Source organism: Suncus etruscus, chromosome 10, assembly GCF_024139225.1.
Source record: "Suncus etruscus isolate mSunEtr1 chromosome 10, mSunEtr1.pri.cur, whole genome shotgun sequence".
NCBI lineage: Eukaryota > Metazoa > Chordata > Mammalia > Eulipotyphla > Soricidae > Suncus > Suncus etruscus.
The window spans coordinates 75,010,267-75,029,535 of NC_064857.1; the positions used below are offsets into that span (position 1 = coordinate 75,010,267).

Below are 19,269 nucleotides of genomic sequence, written 5' to 3' on the forward strand. Positions count from 1 at the left end.
TGCCTAGTAACATAGTGGTGATGGAAACTGTTTATAGATATGATTTGTAAAATTTTTACAAGTGTTATCTAGAGACCCACAAAATTAATTCCCAATATACCGTATTTTCTTGATAATTTATTTTATACACATTCATCATTCCAAGACAAACATTGTTTTTTCTTTATTTTTATTATAGTTAAAGATTTTTTAATTTTTTACATTAAAAGGCAACCTTATATCTATTCATATCAGAAAATGTTAGTGATATCCTTAAAATTAAATTCTTTGTTGACATCAGAAGAACTTGAGTTGTGTTAATGTCTCTGGGAAGCTTTGACACATTATAGGAAATAAACTATATGATTAGAGACAAATTTGATCACAGAAATATCCGAGGCACTGTTAGAACAATGTAAACATCAAACCAGTGTAAACACTCCAAAAATGGTTTGGATATCAGCGAAAAATTTCATATACATTTAAAAATATTTCTACAAGAAATGTATGATTATTAAAGTATTTTGGAAATTATCAAGCACATCTTTATTAGATACATGCAGTAGTGGTTTAAAGTAATACATATATTCATGGCACCAATACAATATAAAATGGAAAATTGAATTATATAGGAAAATTGACTCCAAATTAATTAGAGGACGAATTTCCAATAATGGCTCATAAAATTTGGGGTTATCTAGAATGGGTATGTATCATCATAATCAAAGATTTTTGTTTTGGATCACACCCAAAAGTGCTCAAAGATTATTCCATGCTCTGTGCTCAGGGTCACGCTAAGTGGTGCTGAGGGACCATATGCTGTATATGTGTATCACATACACCAGGGATCAAGCCAAGGTTGTCCACATGCAAAGCAAATGCTTAATTCCCTATAGTATCTCTCTGCAGAAGAAAAGCAACCAAAATACAAACGAAAGAGAATAGAACACTACTGTAAATTAATTTTCTTCTCTCTCTTAAATTTCATTATTTCAAAGATTATAACTTAACACGATTGTTTAATAGAAGCTTTTTCTATAATTATGGGCCATCAATACTATCTGCTTTAGGCTCAAGCTATTTTAAAAAACAAATATATTCCCAATAAATACTTATTCTATAGCTTACAATTACATAATCTTAGCAACAGTAAATCGAATAACTGAAAAATAAATAGAAATAAAATACAAATTCAAAATAGAATACCTCTAGGGTTTTTTTTTATAAAGGCTTTAAAAATACCTATTATGGAAATATGGGGAGCATCAAAATTTGAGTCTTGTGAAATTCCCTTGAGTTACCTAATGCTGCATGGTTTAAACCATTTTGTTACTGTTCGTTGTTCTTTTAGTGATTTTGCTTTCATTTTTGCAGAGCTAGGGGTGGAACCCAGGGCTTCATGCTTCCAAGGCAAGCTCAGACACTAAGCCATATCCTCAGCCTTTTCCTTTTTAAGGAGAAAAACCTTTAAAGTTATCTAATAGCTTTTCATCTTCATGGAACTGGCACCTGGTCACAAAACACCACTGGAAGCTGACCCCAAACCTGATCCATCTTAGATACTGGCATGGAACAGTAGAAACTCAGGAATTGAGCCCTTTATGCTGAGAATTACACAGTGTTAATTTAATCAAAACTTCCAAACTGCTCTGATTCATGGCACATTGCTTGGTCATAGTATTTGTTAGAATATTATAAATAGATAAGCCCCTGGTCTTATATTCATAAAGTAATTCAATTCCAGAGGGGTAGTAAGAAAAAGTAAAAGGAGATATTGGAATATAGGGTTTTAAATATGTATATAAATCTGCAGAGTATAAAAATGTAGTTGATTGGCAAAAACTTATGAGAAACTTTTAAACTGAAAATTAAATACTTACAAAAAGAGGAAACTTAAAGTACAATGCTTTTTATTGACAAAGTTTGCTGAGGGTGACTTATGTTTATCAGAAATTAATATCAAAACTAATAGGTTATTAGATTAGACACAATAAAAACAGGTCAATAAAAATACTATTGTGATCATTTTTAGAAAGAAAAAGCAATCTTTATGTGAAAATATAAAGTGATTACACTTTTGGTAAAATAAGAAACAGTACACAAACATTTTATATATATTTATATATGTATATATAGATTATATATAGCTCAACCAGAAATATTTTACTTTATGAAACAAAGATAAAAATGAATATGTGTGATATAGTATGTCATCAACTATTATATGACTAATTATAACATGGAAATTCAGAATGATCATAAAATTGATCCATCATTATTGTGTTTTATCATTTTTGTTTATTTATAAACAAACATCTGCATTTTACAAGTAATTTTAAACCATGGGTGCATGAGGATTGGAGAGCAGAAATATGCTTTTAAGAATTTCAAAAATACTTTTGTAAATCATGAAGAAACACACAGCTAGTAGACACTTAATCTTATGCCACCAACCCATTTTTCTTTTAAAAAATTAAGGCTAAGTCACTTTCTTCATCTAAATGACTAACTATATTGTTTGAGAGCTATTTAATAAATAGCTACTTTAATGTTTAGTTGTGACTCACCATTGACCAAAAGAAATAAAAGTGAAACTGAACATGGAACTATTTTTACAGTTTGTTTTGAAATGGAAAGCTCCATTTCCCAAAATTATCAATTGGAATTATCTCTTAATCCCAGTTGATAATGTCAAGTTCTAATTAGGTTGAGTGATATTTGGCTAAGAAACTAGACATCTGTGTAGCAGATATATTTCATTCAATAGTCCAAAGGCCATACTCCCCAAATTCCATTTTTCCGAGTTTTTTCTCTTATAATATGCCATTTACATATTCACATAGTCTGATACTTGTCTACCTGTCAATAAAATATAAAAATGGCATGATCATTCAATCTTCAATATTTAAGCAGAAGTCTGGCACTCATTTTCTCATAACCATAAAAAGAATTTAGTCACTCAAATACATCTTATTGGATACATGTGTTGATATCATTCTTAATTAGCCAAAAAGTATTCTATACTATAGATCCATTTTTATTTTATCATTCTCCCCAATGCAAACCTAAACATATAGATCAAATTTTATATAACTAGAAAATAAAATCTTAAAAATAACTATTCACATACATAATATGTCTACATTATCCATTTCTCAATGTAGCTAGGTAATTTTTCTTATTTAAAACTGCTACTTCTTCTTGTATAGATTTTTATATACTTATCTTCTTTATAAGATGATCTTGTTGGGAATCCATAATGGTGAGATCCCAATAGGAAAGAAAGCTTTGCTCTTTTTGGAGAGGTCTCAGAGTTAACCGGTCAACTCTTTTGAACATTCTTTACTAGTCTGGCTTCTTAAAATAAACTTCTGGCAGAAAAAGAAAGACATGCCATTGTGCATGTTCAACTCAACAATAATTTTGTGGTTTCTCCTTAGGAAAGCAGTATCTGGGTGAACTTCTGGATGAATTTTTCCTAGTTAGAGCTTAGCAGGCACATTTTTTCTCTGTTGGTTTTTCTCCATCAAGTTTTCCAGTGTTCCCACCATTAACTGTGTCAGGGACTTGAGTTTTCTCAACACATTGTTCCATTCGCTTCATTATTAAGTCCAGGAGGGTTTCCACTGCTTTCTCCACATTCTGGCCAGTTGCTGCACTTGTTTCAAAATATGGTATGCTAGCATAGAAGATGTGACAAATATTTTTGAGGAAGGAGTCAGAAAAGATATAGAATAGACAAACAAGTTACAACATTCACATGCAAGCTATGGTTGCTGAGATTGTGAAATAATGATTTGGCAGAATAAGCTATAAATTCTTTTTTTATTCTCAGCAAATAAAACTGATGTGCTGCTTTTTAGAATGTTGATTTCCAGTTTTATTGGCAAGAAGTCATCACTTAGTGATAATTAAGATTACCCATCTCTGAACCAATATTACGACTAAAATAAATTTCCTTTCCAGACAATACCCTAGGATACTGATTTTATAATTGAGCACACACCACAGAAGATATTCATGTCAAAATACAAGTTGCAATAGACACTTGCATTCTTAAAAAATTACCAAGGAAGGGCTGGAGAGATAGCACAGTGGTAGAGCATTTGTCTTGGCATGCAGTCAACCCAGGATGAACTTGGGTTCAATTCCCAGCATCCCATATGATCCCCTGAGCCTGCCAGGAGTGATTTCTGAGTGCAGAGTCAGGAGTAACCCCTGAGTGTCACTCGGTGTGGTCCAAAAACCAAATATATACATGCATATCTCAAGGAGATTTTTATAGTAAATAATTGTTCAACAAAATGAAACTGTATTAAATTGAAAAAAGGAAAAATTGGGGGGGGGGGCAAATCACCAGTATACAGAGTGTAGGGAGCTTGGCCTGTAGTACCCAGGTTTGATCCTCATCATCTAATCCCCCCAGATCTCCAGGAGAAATTCCTGAGTGCAGAGCCAAAAATAATCATTAAGCATCATGGGGTACAGCTCAAAACCAACCACCCAACAAAAATAGGACAAATTCTGTCATGGAAATCCAGTTACGATTGCAGAGAACCTTTAAGTTTTGCCAGATAAGATTCAATGGCAGACTTAAATATGATTGCAACATTATGTCATACCAAATATGATTCCTTAGAAGTCATATCATGACCTGTTATAGAGGTCTGATATTATTGACAGGAAGCTGGATGTTCGAGAGCACACTACCTGAGGTAAAGCAAAGCTCTGCTACTTATTAGCTCTGTGACTTCCATCACTATCTCACTTTGAACCTCTCAATCCTTAGCACATATAATGGTATAATGTGATCTCTTACCTGTGTCAGTATTGGCTTCATTGTATTAAAGTTCATGAACAGTTGCCAACACATAAATATTTAGTGTTAGTGCTATTACTGTTAATGTTATTTAAAATATCAACATTCTTCTAAAGGACCTTTCTCAAGCACAGACCATTCTGGATTCCAGGGGTTCCTTCTCCTAATATCAATCCTCATGTCCCTGCCCCACCCCCAAAATAGCAATGTGAAGGTCTGTCTCTGTGGAAGTGATCTACCTGTACTTGTCTGCTAACTCCCGGGCTTGCCGCTCATTGACTTCCCTCTGGTCAGGCAGGTCTGCCTTATTGCCGATTAATACGATATCTGGATTTTCACAATAAGCATTTGCTTGCAGTTGGCCTTGGAAAGAAAGCAGATGGAATCAGTAAGTTAGTTATAAACAAGTGATGTCAAATGATTGCTCACACTTCGGATTCCTAATCTAATTGTTTATCTCTTGTTTGGCAGCTCTGTAGGAACAATTAGCCAATTTACTCAACTCTTCTCGCCTCAGTGTGCTTAGCTGCAAAATGGAGACAACACCTTAAAGCAAATGATGAAGATGATCCACAGTGAACCGGAAGTAGAGAGAGACACCTATATGAGCTCTTCTACATCCGGGAAGTGCCAAAGACAGGTGGATTCATGATATTGTTCAAGTATGACTGCTCTCACTTTTGGGAGGTAGCCTCGTTTCCATCTGAAGTTCAAGAGCAGACTATTTTTGAACCTCCAAAAATTCAAACAGAAACAATTTTAGAACAGATACTTAATTTCTCTCCCTCCCATTTAAACAGCGAGTGTGTGTATATGTGTGTTTGTGTGTATGTGAGAGAGTGTAAAAGAGAGATGTCACCAAAAGCAAAAATGAAAGTGTGAAGGGAAGAAAGAGATGGAGGAGAGACGGGAAACAGAAGAAAGAAATAAAAAACCTGCCAACCTTAGTTTCAAGGTTTTCTGGGAATTTCCTAATGTCAATCTCAAGACATGCTCTGGCCAAACTGGCTGAGGCTCCAGAAATAAAGATAAAATGAGACTTGTTATTTGGATATTAGAGATTATTAGATATACTGGTTCATTCTTTTGAATATCGAAGCATCTTTCAAGGTATTTAAATTTTTATTTATATTGTATTTGGGCCACACCAAGCAGTACTCAGGGCTAATTCCTGGCTCTGTGTTCAGGCATCACTCCTGGCAGTGCCCAGTACAGGGGATTGAGCCTGGATCTACTACAAGCAAGGCAACTGTATTATCTCTCTAACTCTAGGCACTTTTTTTTGTTTTGGGGGCTATATATGGCTTCAGGGATTACTCCTGGTTCTGTGTGCAGGAATCATTCCTGGTGGGCTCGTGGAACCAAATGGAATCCAGGGATCTAACATCTGTGCAAGGCAAACACTATCTGTATAGTATTGTTCCAATTGTACCTCTGGTTATTAAAAAACAAATAAACAAAAGCTCATCCATCTTGGAAAAGGATGAACTATCATATTCTGAAAGAACCTAATACTTCCTATATTCTCAGAGCCTAATAATAGATTTGAATATTTGAGATTAAAAAAAGTAATAACTTAATGAAGTATAGACAGATCCTAGGACAAGCTCTCATTCTGAGAAGCAGTTTAGGAAGTTAGAATGAATTGATAGTTTTCTTCATCAGGAATACAGGTATTTTTGAGCTCACATTTATAGTAAATAGAGGGAACAAAGAGGCTGCTCAAAGGGGTGGAGCACACACCTTGTAGTATGTCCTTGTTGGCCCCTATGCACCATTGGGGAGACCCCCACAACAATCAAGCATCATGTATAGGTATACATACCTGTTATTAGAAATAATATCAACAAAATATGTTGATAATATATGAAACATTAACTTTATATAAATAATATATTAATATGTAATCATATATATCAATATATGAGTAATTTTATATACATATATGTGTATGTGTGTAAGCATAAGTTTGAGCAAATGTAAACATATTGCAATGGAAGAAAGCAAATAATGTCTTTTTGCATAATTTGTATACTATGTGGCCACAGTCAAAATCACAACAACGTAAGCACAGATAAAATGTCAGGAGGAAGCTCTTACCAAACTAAATAGAAAGTGTGTTGAGGAGATACAGAATGATTGATTAGTTTTATTATTTGGAGTGGATATGTCAGGGAAAGTTTCTCTCAAGATATGAATAAGTTTTAATCAAAAAATTGAAAGATGAGATAACTTGTACATCCTGTCAAGCAAAGAAGAAAAACCAAGGCAGAGGGAATTAGCTCACAAGTAAAAAAGCCCAAGACAGGAGTGTGTGTTCCATCCTGGAAACTCAGGAGAGACTTAAGGTGTGAGCTGAGGGCTGGAAGATGTGATGGAGGATACCAGGCCTAGTCCTGGAGCCTTTGCATGTGAGTTTGGGTTTTACTCCAACTCAGATGGGAATTCCAGAATGACTTGAAGAATATTTGGATCTGAGTTGTTGTTATTGTTTTGTTTTGGGGCCACAGCCAGCAGAACTCAGAGGTTACTCCTGGCTCTGTGCTCAGAAATCACTCCTGGCAGGCTCGGTGGACCATATGGGATGCCAGGGATCGAACCTAGGTCCATCCCGGATCAGCAGCATGCAAGGCAAATGCCCTATCGCCGTGCTATTGCTCCGGCCCCCTAAGTTTTTTTTAAATCATTCTGACCCCAGAAAACCTCTCCAAATATATAGAAATATAGAAAAGAGTAGGAGCAGTTCCTTAGGATATTAAATGTATCATTGAGATCAAAATTTGCTTTGGTATTTTAAAATGTCATAAAATATTTTCAGTCTAACTTGCTGAGCACATGAGGCACAGGTTTGTTCTCATGTACCATATGGTTACCCCAGCACTACTTTGAGTGATTCCTGAGCACAGAATCAGGGGTGGCTACAATGCATTGTTTTGTGTGGTCTCTAAACCAAAAATGTTCTCCTAAATACTATATCAGCCAATAAAAAAGGAAAGTCAAAAACCACCTTATGGGTTAATAAATGTCAATATGACTTTAATGACTATTTGGGTTATTATTGATAATTATACTAAGTCTATGTTATAATCAAGACTAGAGATATTTTATATATAACTTTCTTTATATTTGAACATTACAAAAATGACTTATCATTGATTAGCAATGCTTTAGAATTTTAGGGGTATAGGGCCAGAGAGATAGCAAGGAGGTAAGGTGTTTGCCTTTCATGCAGAAGGTCATCGGTTCAAATCCCAGCGTCCCATATGGTCCCCCGTGCCTGCCAGGAGCAATTTCTGAGCATGAAGCCAGGAGTAACACCTGAGCACTGCCAGGTGTGACCCAAAAACCACACACACAAAAAAGAATTTAGGGGTATAGAAATATACCTATCTATATTATACCTATACCATACCTATCTGCATAAATATTTCCTATATGATCTGACTATTGACACAAAATATCTTTCTTTCAGGTAGCTTTTAAGCTCTGGGACATTTTCTCATATAATTATCCTTGTGTTAATGATAAATAGTTAACTCATGTACAAAGGCTCAAAAATGTAGCAAATGTCTTTGCTAGATTAATGTGTGAGCTTACTTGGTTTCAAGAAGTCTTTCAAGACTCATGATCAAAGGGAATTAATAGCCTTTATATAACAATAATAAGAACATTAAATATAGATATTGATGAAACAACATAGGCTTCTTCTAAATCTCAAAGGACATTCCAATTTTAGGTCATCTTTAGTGCTCTACCACTCTGAAGATGACATAGGAAATGCAAAACTCATGTTTTCCAAAGTTATCTGTAGTATCCAGTGTGGCTTCAACTTGCGAGGAAAATAAACAAATATATTTGATGGGTCCCCAAGTGGACAATGCAAAATATTTGGTGTCACTTACTCATCCAGTTTCTGACATTTAAGAAGCTCTGTTGACTTGTAAGGTCGAACATTAATAAGAAACCCATGGCGTCTCTGAAAAATGCAGTCGTGAGACTTCGGAATCTGTAAAGAGAATACAGAGAAGAGTTTTGAAACAGTTACAAACATACTGTGAGGCTAATATAAATAATACTACCTCCCTAAAATATGAAACTCTCCTAGAATTCTTCATGGATTATCCTAAAGAACTGAAGAATACTCAGAAGCATTAGTGAAGGATCTGGGAAAAAATTGGTTGTAGTCATTTTTAAGACTACATATTCTGACTTCATGTCTTATAGAGCTTATATAGTTTCTGATATTCAACTACATACGTTCTCATATAGCATCCTGACTCTCTCTGTAGGCTAATCAGATAGTTGTGGTTCACAATTAAAGCACAAGTCACTTCAAAATTAGGACTTCAACATAAATCACTTCAGAATCAGGACTTATTCTTTTCATTCTTCCTTGTCTGGGCCCACAAGAAAGTTTAGTACATGAAATTCTAAACATAAATACTTGTGATTATATGAAAAACCCATGACATTTTAAAAACTGAAACCAGATTTATTTTGTAGGAAGAAAAAAGAAGACTTTGATGAGAAAACTTTTGCTTAAGCTCTATTTGAGGGGTAAGACTGATATTCAGGCTAGCCTCCAAGAAGGAAGAAAAAGATGTAAAGAAAGTAAGAAGAGGAAGATCATTTAAGAGAGCTATGGGCAGTTTGAAAGAAAGTTATTTTTAAAGGTTTTTAAAATTATATTTAAAGGAGGATTTTTTTAAGAATATACTTTCCTGGGCAATGTAAGTCTGTTTCCTTCACTCCTATCTCCCCTATTAAAGTATCTTCTGTGAAGCTGAAGTGTCCTAAGATCCAGCTTAATGCTGGCGGTGAGCAAAACCAGACACCACATAGAAGGACTAGAGACTTTTTGAGTAATAAAAGATAGAGAAGAGAACTTGGAAGTGAGATTTTTAAAAGTCCTATTATTTTGAAATAGAGAATACTATGACTCCCTATCATACTAAGTTTCTGTCTTTTATTTTAAACATTTGTACATTTTCGGGGGTGAATCTTACCCATTTCCTTTGACTCACTTATGACTCATATAAAGACTAATCCAATTGTAAAGATCTAGACATTTTCTGCTCCGCACATTGTGTGCTGAAAGACTACCTAATGAATGCAAGAGTGACCAAGTGCAGATTTTCAAATTCCAACTCACAGCTTCCTACACTTTTTTTTGTCAGTGCCATCACCATTATCTGAGTTACCATAACCTTTTTCTTCGTTATCTGCTGTAAACAATTTCCAATAACTTGACTTTCTCTTTTTTCCCTTTTATTCTGCAAATACTATAGTTTTAAACCCATTCTTTTTTCACCTTCAATTAGCCCACTCAATAGTCTTCCCCTTCCAATAATGTATGGAACCCCCACCCCCAGGCCTTTCTAAATTTGTTACTATTGCTTATATAAATTCTTTGCTGAAACCACCGGTGATGCATCATTCTCAGAATGATGATAAACTCTAGTAAGATAGTAAGGCTGCATGAACTGATCTGTGCTCATCTGCCCTGTTTGGGCATGTTTTGTTCTGAGGATGTTCACTCTCTAATCTGGGCTTCCACACATGATGGTATCTTTATAAAGATCCTCTCTTTATCTTTATCCTGGGTCAAGCTTACATTGGACATGAGAATACATATAACTGCATGGAAGGAAATATCACTTCTACAAGCATCTTAGCCCAATTTCATTTCTGAGTTATGGGCTCCTCCTAGTGAATCCACCTATCATTTTTTTCCATTACTGTCTTAAAGCTATTTTTTTTTGTTATTTTTCCAATGTCCAACCTAGACTCTAAAATCAAAAGAAAAAAGTTATGCTTCTTACTTATTATCTATTATATGTGTTCATGGTCCTGGACAGAGTACTTACCATCTGTCTAAATGCCAAATTAAAAAAATCCAAGGAATATAAAAGAGTATAAATTATTAAATGTGCAAACTAACTTTAGTATGAAATAATACTTTTAATACCAAATCAGGAAGAAGATAGATTTTAATGACCAATGACTTCTAAATTCGGGTTTGAGGGTAGAAGATTTTGACAATCCAGGATCCTCAAGCTTTTTAAACAGGGGGTCAGTTCAGACCATCAATGTCCCTCAGACCATTAGAGGGCCTGACTATAGTTAAAAAAAAAGAAAACTATGAACAAATTCCCAGGCACACTGTACATACCTTATTTTAAAGTAAAAAAAAAGGAACAAATACAATATTTAAAATGATGAACAACTAAAGTTAAATCAACAAACTTACCAGTATTTCAATATTGAACTATGGACCTGCTTTTGGTGGCCATACTTTGAGTATCCTTCTCTGTTAATAAGAGGAAAGTGTAGCACACATTTCACATGAGTACCGCAGATCTGGGATGAGTTGGTTGGTTTCTAAGCAGGACAGGCAGTGGTGGAAAAAAACAGCCAGTGGTCTGGATAAATGTCCTTGGTGGGCCACATGTGGCACATAGACCATAATTGGAGGCCCCTTGGTTTAATCGATATTCCAAAATGCTTAAATGATTGTGTGTGTGTGTGTGTGTGTGTGTGTGTGTGTGTTTCTACTACTCACTGAGAGCTCTCAGTGATTATTGACTGGTGCTTTTATTGACTGGTTTTCTTTCTTTGGAGACTGGTTGTATTTATAAAACTGTCTCTGCCTCAACCATAATGGGCTGTTCTCTGCAACTGTGTAATGTCAGTTGAGGACCATTAATGTTTTCAAATACACCTCTTACTGCCTGGAGAACATGTCAAAGTTACTTTAAAGTATTAGTGCAGTGGTAGGGCTTTTGCCTTGCATATGACTAACCCAGGACAGATAACCTGGTGTCCCATTTGGTCCCCCAAGCCAAGAGCAATTTCTGAGTGCATAGTCAGAAACAACCACTGAGCCTCACCAGGTGTGGCCCAAAAGACCAAAAAAAAAAAAAGATTTTGTTGTCCAAATATAACTGGAGCAAAGACTTTTGCAGGCACAGCAACAGAGATGGCCATTTATACTCTAGAAGAGCTTCATGCTCCAGTTGCTTTTTTTCCAGAATCCTTATTGTCCACCATTCTTCCTTAGAGAATGATAATCAATTCCCATCTCAACACACTGGTCTCATACTATCCAGTGTGTCAATAGAATAAGAAAATCTGAGATTGTATACAAAAACATACTTCAGAGTTGCATTTAGAACTCTTTCTCCCTCACTGGAAAATAAGACTATGGCAATTATTCTTGGATTTACATAAAGGGTCTGATTTTTTTCCTCCTTCTTCCCATGATGTCACTTTATCAATAATGATTATCTTAAAGGGTTATGGTGCCAGATGTCTCTGGCAGAGTTCTAAAATGTGAGACACAGTTTATCTTGTTGCCTAGTAACACCTTTCCTATACAGCATGCAAAAATTCTCAAGGGATAAATAACCCTCGGTGTCATTAAGAATGTCCCAAGTGCTTTCCATTTCCTTCATAGAGCAGTTGTCTAAAGGGGGCAGATGAGAGAAGCCTGCCATCATGCTAGACTGACATATCATGTGCCAGGACATATGGGAACCACATTTTCTCATAGTACTTCTTCAAAAATGAATCAAATTGGTCTATAAAACATACATCTTTGTGACAACAAAACTGACATATGAAGAAAGATTCTTGTGAGGGATGACTTGAAAGGAACCAGCAGTGTTGAAGGATGTGTGTAAATGGAATTCACAGTCAGAAAAGCGAACAGAGAGGGCCCAGCACCTCTCCTGGCGTTCACACTCCCAGAAAGTGAAAACATTTTGGATGCATTTCAAAATCTTAAGTGTTTACAAGCATAAACATTTGGAGACATGTGGTACAGAATTGGAGGTGCATGCCATCTAAATATCTTCTCTGCCAATGTATTGCCAATTTTTATTTAAGCTAATATTGAAAAGTTGCAATAGCAGAGGATCTTCAGCACTTTGCAAAACACTGGATCGTAGAGACACATTTCCATCAAATAAATGGACTAGCACTTTCAGCTGTAAACAATCCTGCTGAGTGTCAACTAAGAATGTCTTTTTTTATGAGCACCTTATCAACATGATGCTGAGGATCTAGGCAATATCACTTCCATCTGTAAAACTATTTTATTAAAGAGGAAAAGTCATGAACAAAGTAATGATCAAGCAGAAGAGGTAGGATCCTAACAAGACTGTAGTAAAGGACTATGTCAGAGCAGGGACGAGATACAATATGGTGGAAAAAGAACAAAATTAGTCAAATGGCCTAGTTGGAGAGGATGTGTGGAAGAATAGAAAGAGATGAAAACGATATCACTGCTTTCACATGTTCATAATAGCGCCTGATAATAGTGATAATAGTGCCTGAGTGGTAGCACAGGAGTAGGGCATTTGCTTTGCATATGGTTCACCCTGGATGAACTTGGGTTCGATCCCTGGCATCTCATATGGTCCCCTGAGCCAGGATTGATTTCTGAGCATAGAGCCAGAAAAAATCTCTGAGTGCTGCCGGGTGTGGCCCCAAAACTAAAAAACTAAAAGAAGCACCGATAACAATGTTCATTTCCCATCTCAAGTCATCTCAATTCAGAGGAAGATTTTTTTCCCACTGGAAAGAATGAAGACAGTGCCCAGAAAATAGAAAATAGCTTCAATAATATTTTTGCAATTTTGAATTTTGAGACAAAGAGATCAAATACCAAGACCAGTTGAGATGAATTAAATAGAAATTATTTTATAGTGACTCCTTAATACAAAATTCCATTTGGAACCCTCTGATTTTCAAGTTCACAAGGGTATACACTTTGAAACCAGGTTTTCTATGTCATTTGGAGTAAAAAACAAGGTCAAGTCTTACCGCTCTTGTCCGGCTGTGTCCCACAACTGAAGATGCACCTTAAATGCTTTCCCTGCAGTTCCATTTGGTCCCTGGGTGTTATAAACCTGAAACACACAATGTTCATCATTTGAGACTGTTTTTGACTTTGTCAATGTTCACATTCTCTGGGTTCACCCGGCATGTTTTTTCTCAATTACTATAATCAAAGTTCATAGTGCAGAATAAATATTTGCTATGTTTTTTTCCCAGAAGTATCACATATACTCTCACTTTTAAATGTCAAGTGCAAGTATGATTTTCAACACAATTTAGGCATACTGCAAACTTAAATTAGGCACCTTCTGTCATTTCCTCATGAAGGCAACAAACATTAGATTTAGGACCCAAGTTCTGGGTTCAAATATCAATTCGAAGTTTAACCTCTGAGTCTCAGTTTCTTATCTGCAAATGGAGACATATAATCTCTTCCTACTGTATAGTTACTGCAAAGTGAAATAAACTTAATAGGTGAAAAGGCATTAAAGAAAACTAAAATGCTTTACAAGTACTTAAAATTTTTTATGGATTTTCCAGAAAGATCATCATTAAGTATGCATAGAATTTCATAGTAAGTTCACAGTAAGGCTATTTCATTTCTAGACATTACTTCAAAGGATCTTTTTTTAAAAAAACAATTTTACTTTGGTAAATGTAAGGTATTTAAAATTTTTTTTGTTTTTTTTTCAGGCACAGCCAGATTTGGTCAGGGTTTATTCATGGTTCTATGCTACAAGATTACTCCTATGGGTCTAGAGTCTAAGAATCATAGGGGCTGCTGCTGATCAAACTGGGTCAGCCATGTACAAGACAAGTGTCTCTTACAGTACTCTCTCAGGCCCCTAAATAGTTTTAATTTTTTATTAGACTAATGCACAAAGATTTTTTAATCAGCTTTGTCTATTAGTTAAATTTTTTGTTTATAAACATTTTTTTACAATGCCAGGGATTAAAACCAAAACTCACATTTCTAAGGTAGGTGTTTTGCCACGTAGTCATATCATTACAAAGATAAAACTGTTTTAAGGGGAAAACTTTTCAAGGACTTATCCTTATAATAGGAAAATTGGGATGGAAGAAGGCAGGAGTTGTTAGAAGCTTGTTTATTGAAACTCTACTGCCATATTTTAACTTTCAGATAAGGTACAGGATATTATAAGAAACCTAAATTCAACTGTTAAACCAGTATTTCCTTTCCCCCTGCCCAGTTCTTAAGGAATGACTATATTTGTGACATCAAACGGAAGCCACAGCCGACTTGGCAATGAAACATACCTTTGGTGGCAATCAATCTGGCTAGGCTTATGCGCCTATGCTACGTGTCTCTCATGTCACAATATCCTTACTCCTGTCATTAGCGTCTAGCATAGGAGAAGGAAATGGCTGTGATTCTCACTTAAGCTCCCTTATCTTGGAAAATCGGATGAATATGTCTCACATTCTGTTCATTATAAGCCAGTGATTGATGGCTGAGTCCCCACATAAATAAAAAATGCAGCAAGACTTCCAAAGCTCATGTTCCTGTTATTTGCCAATCATTCGTTTAACCTCTTTCTCAAAAGGAGAGAAACACACACTTATTCTTACTGAGGAACTTAGGTTCAAATCAAGAGTTAATGTTTTTTCAGATCTTGAATAATTCAGGATTTGAAAGATTCCTTAAGAATTCACCGAAAACACACCATAAACCCATTAATTATTTATTTTAGCTGCTCTTTATACATTTGGAGACAAACGTGATTTATGGCACTCAATATTTTTTCCTAAGCAAAATGTTATTTTTAATTGTGAAAGTGAAAAATAAGGGTCTAAATGACAAGTTAGGAATTTCAAGTGAATTCAGGACAAATACTTTACTATGCAATCAACAGTTATTTTGTTTGTTTGTTTGGTTGGTTGGTTTTTGGGCCACATCCAGAGATGCTCAGGGTTTACTCCTGGCTATGCACTCAGAAATCACTCTTGGCTTGGGGACCAGATGGGACGCCAAGGGATTGAACAGAGGTCCATCCTAGGCTAGCGCACACAAGGCAGACGCCTTACCACTAGCACCACTGCTACAGCCCCTCAACATTGTTTTTTAACTCTTAGTTTATACAAGTGTGGGGGCAAATCAACAACAAGGAAGAGAATAGAGAGTTAAAAACTCACCACACGCTTTTCCCTAAAGTCAATTCCTACTGTTGTGATGAATTTGGGGTTAAATTTGTTGTCAGTGTATCGATAAAGGAAAGTTGTCTTTCCTACACCAGAATCTCCCAGTGCCAGGAGTTTGATCAGATAGTCATAGTCCCCATCGGTCATAGTGATGGTCTTGGTAGGCCTAGAAAGAAATTTAAAAATGATATTTTTGATTAAAGTTGTTTTTTCTTTGCCTTATTTATTTATTTTTGGTTTGGGGGCGCCACATCTCTCCAGCTCCTCTTTGCCTCTTTTAAAGTATATCATAAATGTAGTAATTAAGGTGAAAAGGATGATAGTTTTTATCCAACCAAATTCCAAATTAACTTGTTCAAAACAGCTTTAGGAGTGAGAACACATCTATTACTTCACTCAGTATGAATCTTCTTCTCTCTCTGTCTCTCTCTGCCTCTCTCTTTCTCTCTCTGTCTCTCTGACTTTGTCTCTCTCCCTCCCTCTCTCTCCCCACCCCCCCATGTTGAAAGATGTTACTGGCTTTATTTAACAGTTCATAAACTAAAGGGTAGCCAATCTAGCAGGGAGAAAGACACTCAAAGGAGCTGTGCAAACCCTTTTACCTTATGTCAGTTAAAATGAAACAAGAAGCTGCAGTTTGCATAGAATAGCCATGTCATAGCAATAATAGCACAGAAAGAGTCATAGTGCTTTTATAAAATACATTACACTGTCCTTTGCAATCACAGGTAATGTGCTAGGAGGACAAAAAGACACAGGACCAGAAAATCCTGCTCAAGATGATATTGGCATGCTAGAGTAAGGATTCTTTTTTTTTTTTTTTTAATTTTTTTTGTTTGTTTTTGTTTTTGGGCCACACCTGGTGACACTCAGGAGTTACTCCTGGCTATGCACTCAGAAATTGCTCCTGGCTTGGGGGACCATATGGGATGCTGGGGGATAGAACTGCGGTCCTTCCTAGGTTACCTGCATGCAAAGGCAAATACCCTACCACTTGTGCCACTGCTCTGGTCTCTAGAGTAAGGATTACTTTTTGTTCAAGAGTCTTTTGCAACTAAGAAATGTAACATGGGTAAGTGCTGTCAGAAAAACACCTTGGGTTCATAATGTGCTTGATTTTAAATTAAATTTTGGTCTTTCAAATGTATGAAACTCTCATACTCTTGCCAAAATATTCTTCATCTCTATTTTCATTTATATGACCCTAAATGTAATTGTGACCAACCATTTGTGAAACTAGATATTAGAGATTGAAATGAGTGGAAAGAAAAAAACTAGGGATTATAGAAATATTTTTACATTTAAGCATGCATAATGTATAATATGTAACATAACGTATATCTTGTTCAAAAAAGGGAGAATGTAAATAAGAGGCAAAATTCTGCTAATTTAGCAGCTTTTTTAGATAAGATAAACATTATTACTTTTCATTTATACCAATGTTCTTTCCTAACTTATTTTTACTGTGAATTGTGAAAGAACTAGGTTCTGGGCCAATGGTAAGTGCGTCTTCATCAGTCACAGAAGACCTTCACCAATAACATTAGAATGATACCACCCTCTACTGTATACTTGGTAAAATTTCTATTTTGAAAATCTGTTTATAGATTGCTGTTTGGTACAACTGTGGTTCTTGTCAAATCATTTTATAAAGGAAGGATCTATAGATATATTTCTAGATTTGAAAAGATTCTATTATTACTCAGTGAGAAAGAGTATTTTCCCACTTCAATAGGCCCAGAAAATTTTAGATGTTTGAAGATAATTAAAATCACAAAAATAATCTACCCCAGGCAGCTAGACCCTTTAGCTAACCATTACGAACATGTACAAAAAAGATGCACTTGCTAATCAATGTAAAAACAATTTTATGCTTTTTTTACATTATTATGCTAGTTATTGGCTAGAACTAAAAGATTTCATATCTTTGGGTAAATAATAAAAATATTACAATTAGATATGCAGCAAATCAGTATCATAAAAGCATTTGAAAGACTAGTGAATTTTTATATAACATTTTCTAATATTTAATCATATATTGCCTAATCCTACTGAATATATTATGGCTGTTTACTTTTTTTAATGAATAATTTTAGAGATAAGGCATTTAAAACCAATCCAGAATCTGTCCTCTTTTAAATATACTTCACTGAGTAAGACTTTGAGGGTGAAAATCTCTAGAGAATAAATGTCCCTTTTCTTTTTTAAAACATCTATGAAGGTATAATATTGCTCTGGAATACATGCACAGCATCTTAGACACTGAAGAACAGTGGTTGCTAGAAAATTCGCTGCCAACATAGTATGATATTCCCTCATCCAACATCTGTGTAATCACCCATTATTTTGTCTTTTCTTTTCTCCACTCTCTGTCCCCAAACTTGCTCATGTAAAACTCCTCTAAAGAATGATCATTTCCATTTTTCTACTAGTAGAACTGGATGTAACTATTCATTCTTTTGGGGGGAATTATATTAAATATACTACCATCAATAATATATTTAAGTGACTGAAGCCAAATTCTTCCATGCACACAGCTTTGATGATCAGGAGAAAAATTAAAATAACTGACTGTCCAAGGACAAGATAAAGTTGAAGAGGATTGTGGCTCTTACAAAAATGAAAAGGAAAGAGTCAAGATTACATTAGTATACCTAAATTTTTCCCTAAATGTTAATTATTGTTTTTATACAAATTTTGGTAAAATGTTAAAGAAAGGCAAAGTTTTGATTAAATCTTTTAAGCATAGTCTCTATATATTATCAGCCCAAGGTTAAAATATTTTTAAATATCTTATTTGTGATTAAGCCTCTAGAAAAATTGTATACATTAAGTCAAATTATGGTACAAGATAATAGATTTTATGTGATAACACAAGAATAATTAATTAATAAATGAGACAATTAATTATATCTTTATTCCACACAAAACTGTAATCTTCATGCTAACAAAGGCCACAGGTCCAAGAAGGATTTTTTTGTTGTGTATCTTTTGGGGAGGGCAGTGGCGGTGGGAATGTTGCACTGGTGAAGGGGGGGTGTTCTGTTTATGACTGAAACCCAACTACAATCATGCTTGTAATCATGGTGCTTAAAGATTTTATATTTTAAAAAAAGCCTGAATTTGGGGGGGGAGCCTGAATTTAACCAGATAGCACTAGGAGAAATTGGATATAAGAATCAGATACAGGAATTATGAGAAGAGATAAAAAAATTATTGCAGTGAGATTATTTCCCACTTGTGGAATGAGAATATCACCAGTTGCCAACTACATGACCTACCATATCCTCTTGATTCACAGCCAAATTGTTCAATGTTGTTTGAACATAAACTTGACTGTGGTAATACCTGGGTTGCCTCTCAGGCTCTAATCCAACTGGAAGATTCTGGTTGACATGGATTAAACCCACTGTGTCCCACATATTCTTTTTTGAAAAGCATGGTGACCACTTTGTGGCATTTAATACAAA

At 35.2% G+C, this 19,269-nt stretch overlaps 1 protein-coding gene across 2 annotated transcripts in view; it reads right to left on the bottom strand.

The window, feature by feature from the left end:
• Positions 1–2,773: 2,773 nt before the first annotated feature.
• The window catches only part of RAB27B (RAB27B, member RAS oncogene family), a 199,630-nt gene continuing 183,134 nt past the window's right edge, over positions 2,774–19,269 (bottom strand). For both annotated transcript variants that reach the window (XM_049782157.1, XM_049782158.1), the window contains exons 2-6: positions 15,794–15,965; positions 13,625–13,710; positions 8,701–8,804; positions 5,038–5,161; positions 2,774–3,658 (exon numbers count right to left, since the gene is read on the bottom strand). In XM_049782157.1, the coding sequence (XP_049638114.1) occupies positions 3,469–3,658; positions 5,038–5,161; positions 8,701–8,804; positions 13,625–13,710; positions 15,794–15,946 (657 nt within the window). In that variant the 5' untranslated portion in view covers positions 15,947–15,965 and the 3' untranslated portion in view covers positions 2,774–3,468. The remainder of the gene's footprint in view (positions 3,659–5,037; positions 5,162–8,700; positions 8,805–13,624; positions 13,711–15,793; positions 15,966–19,269) is intronic.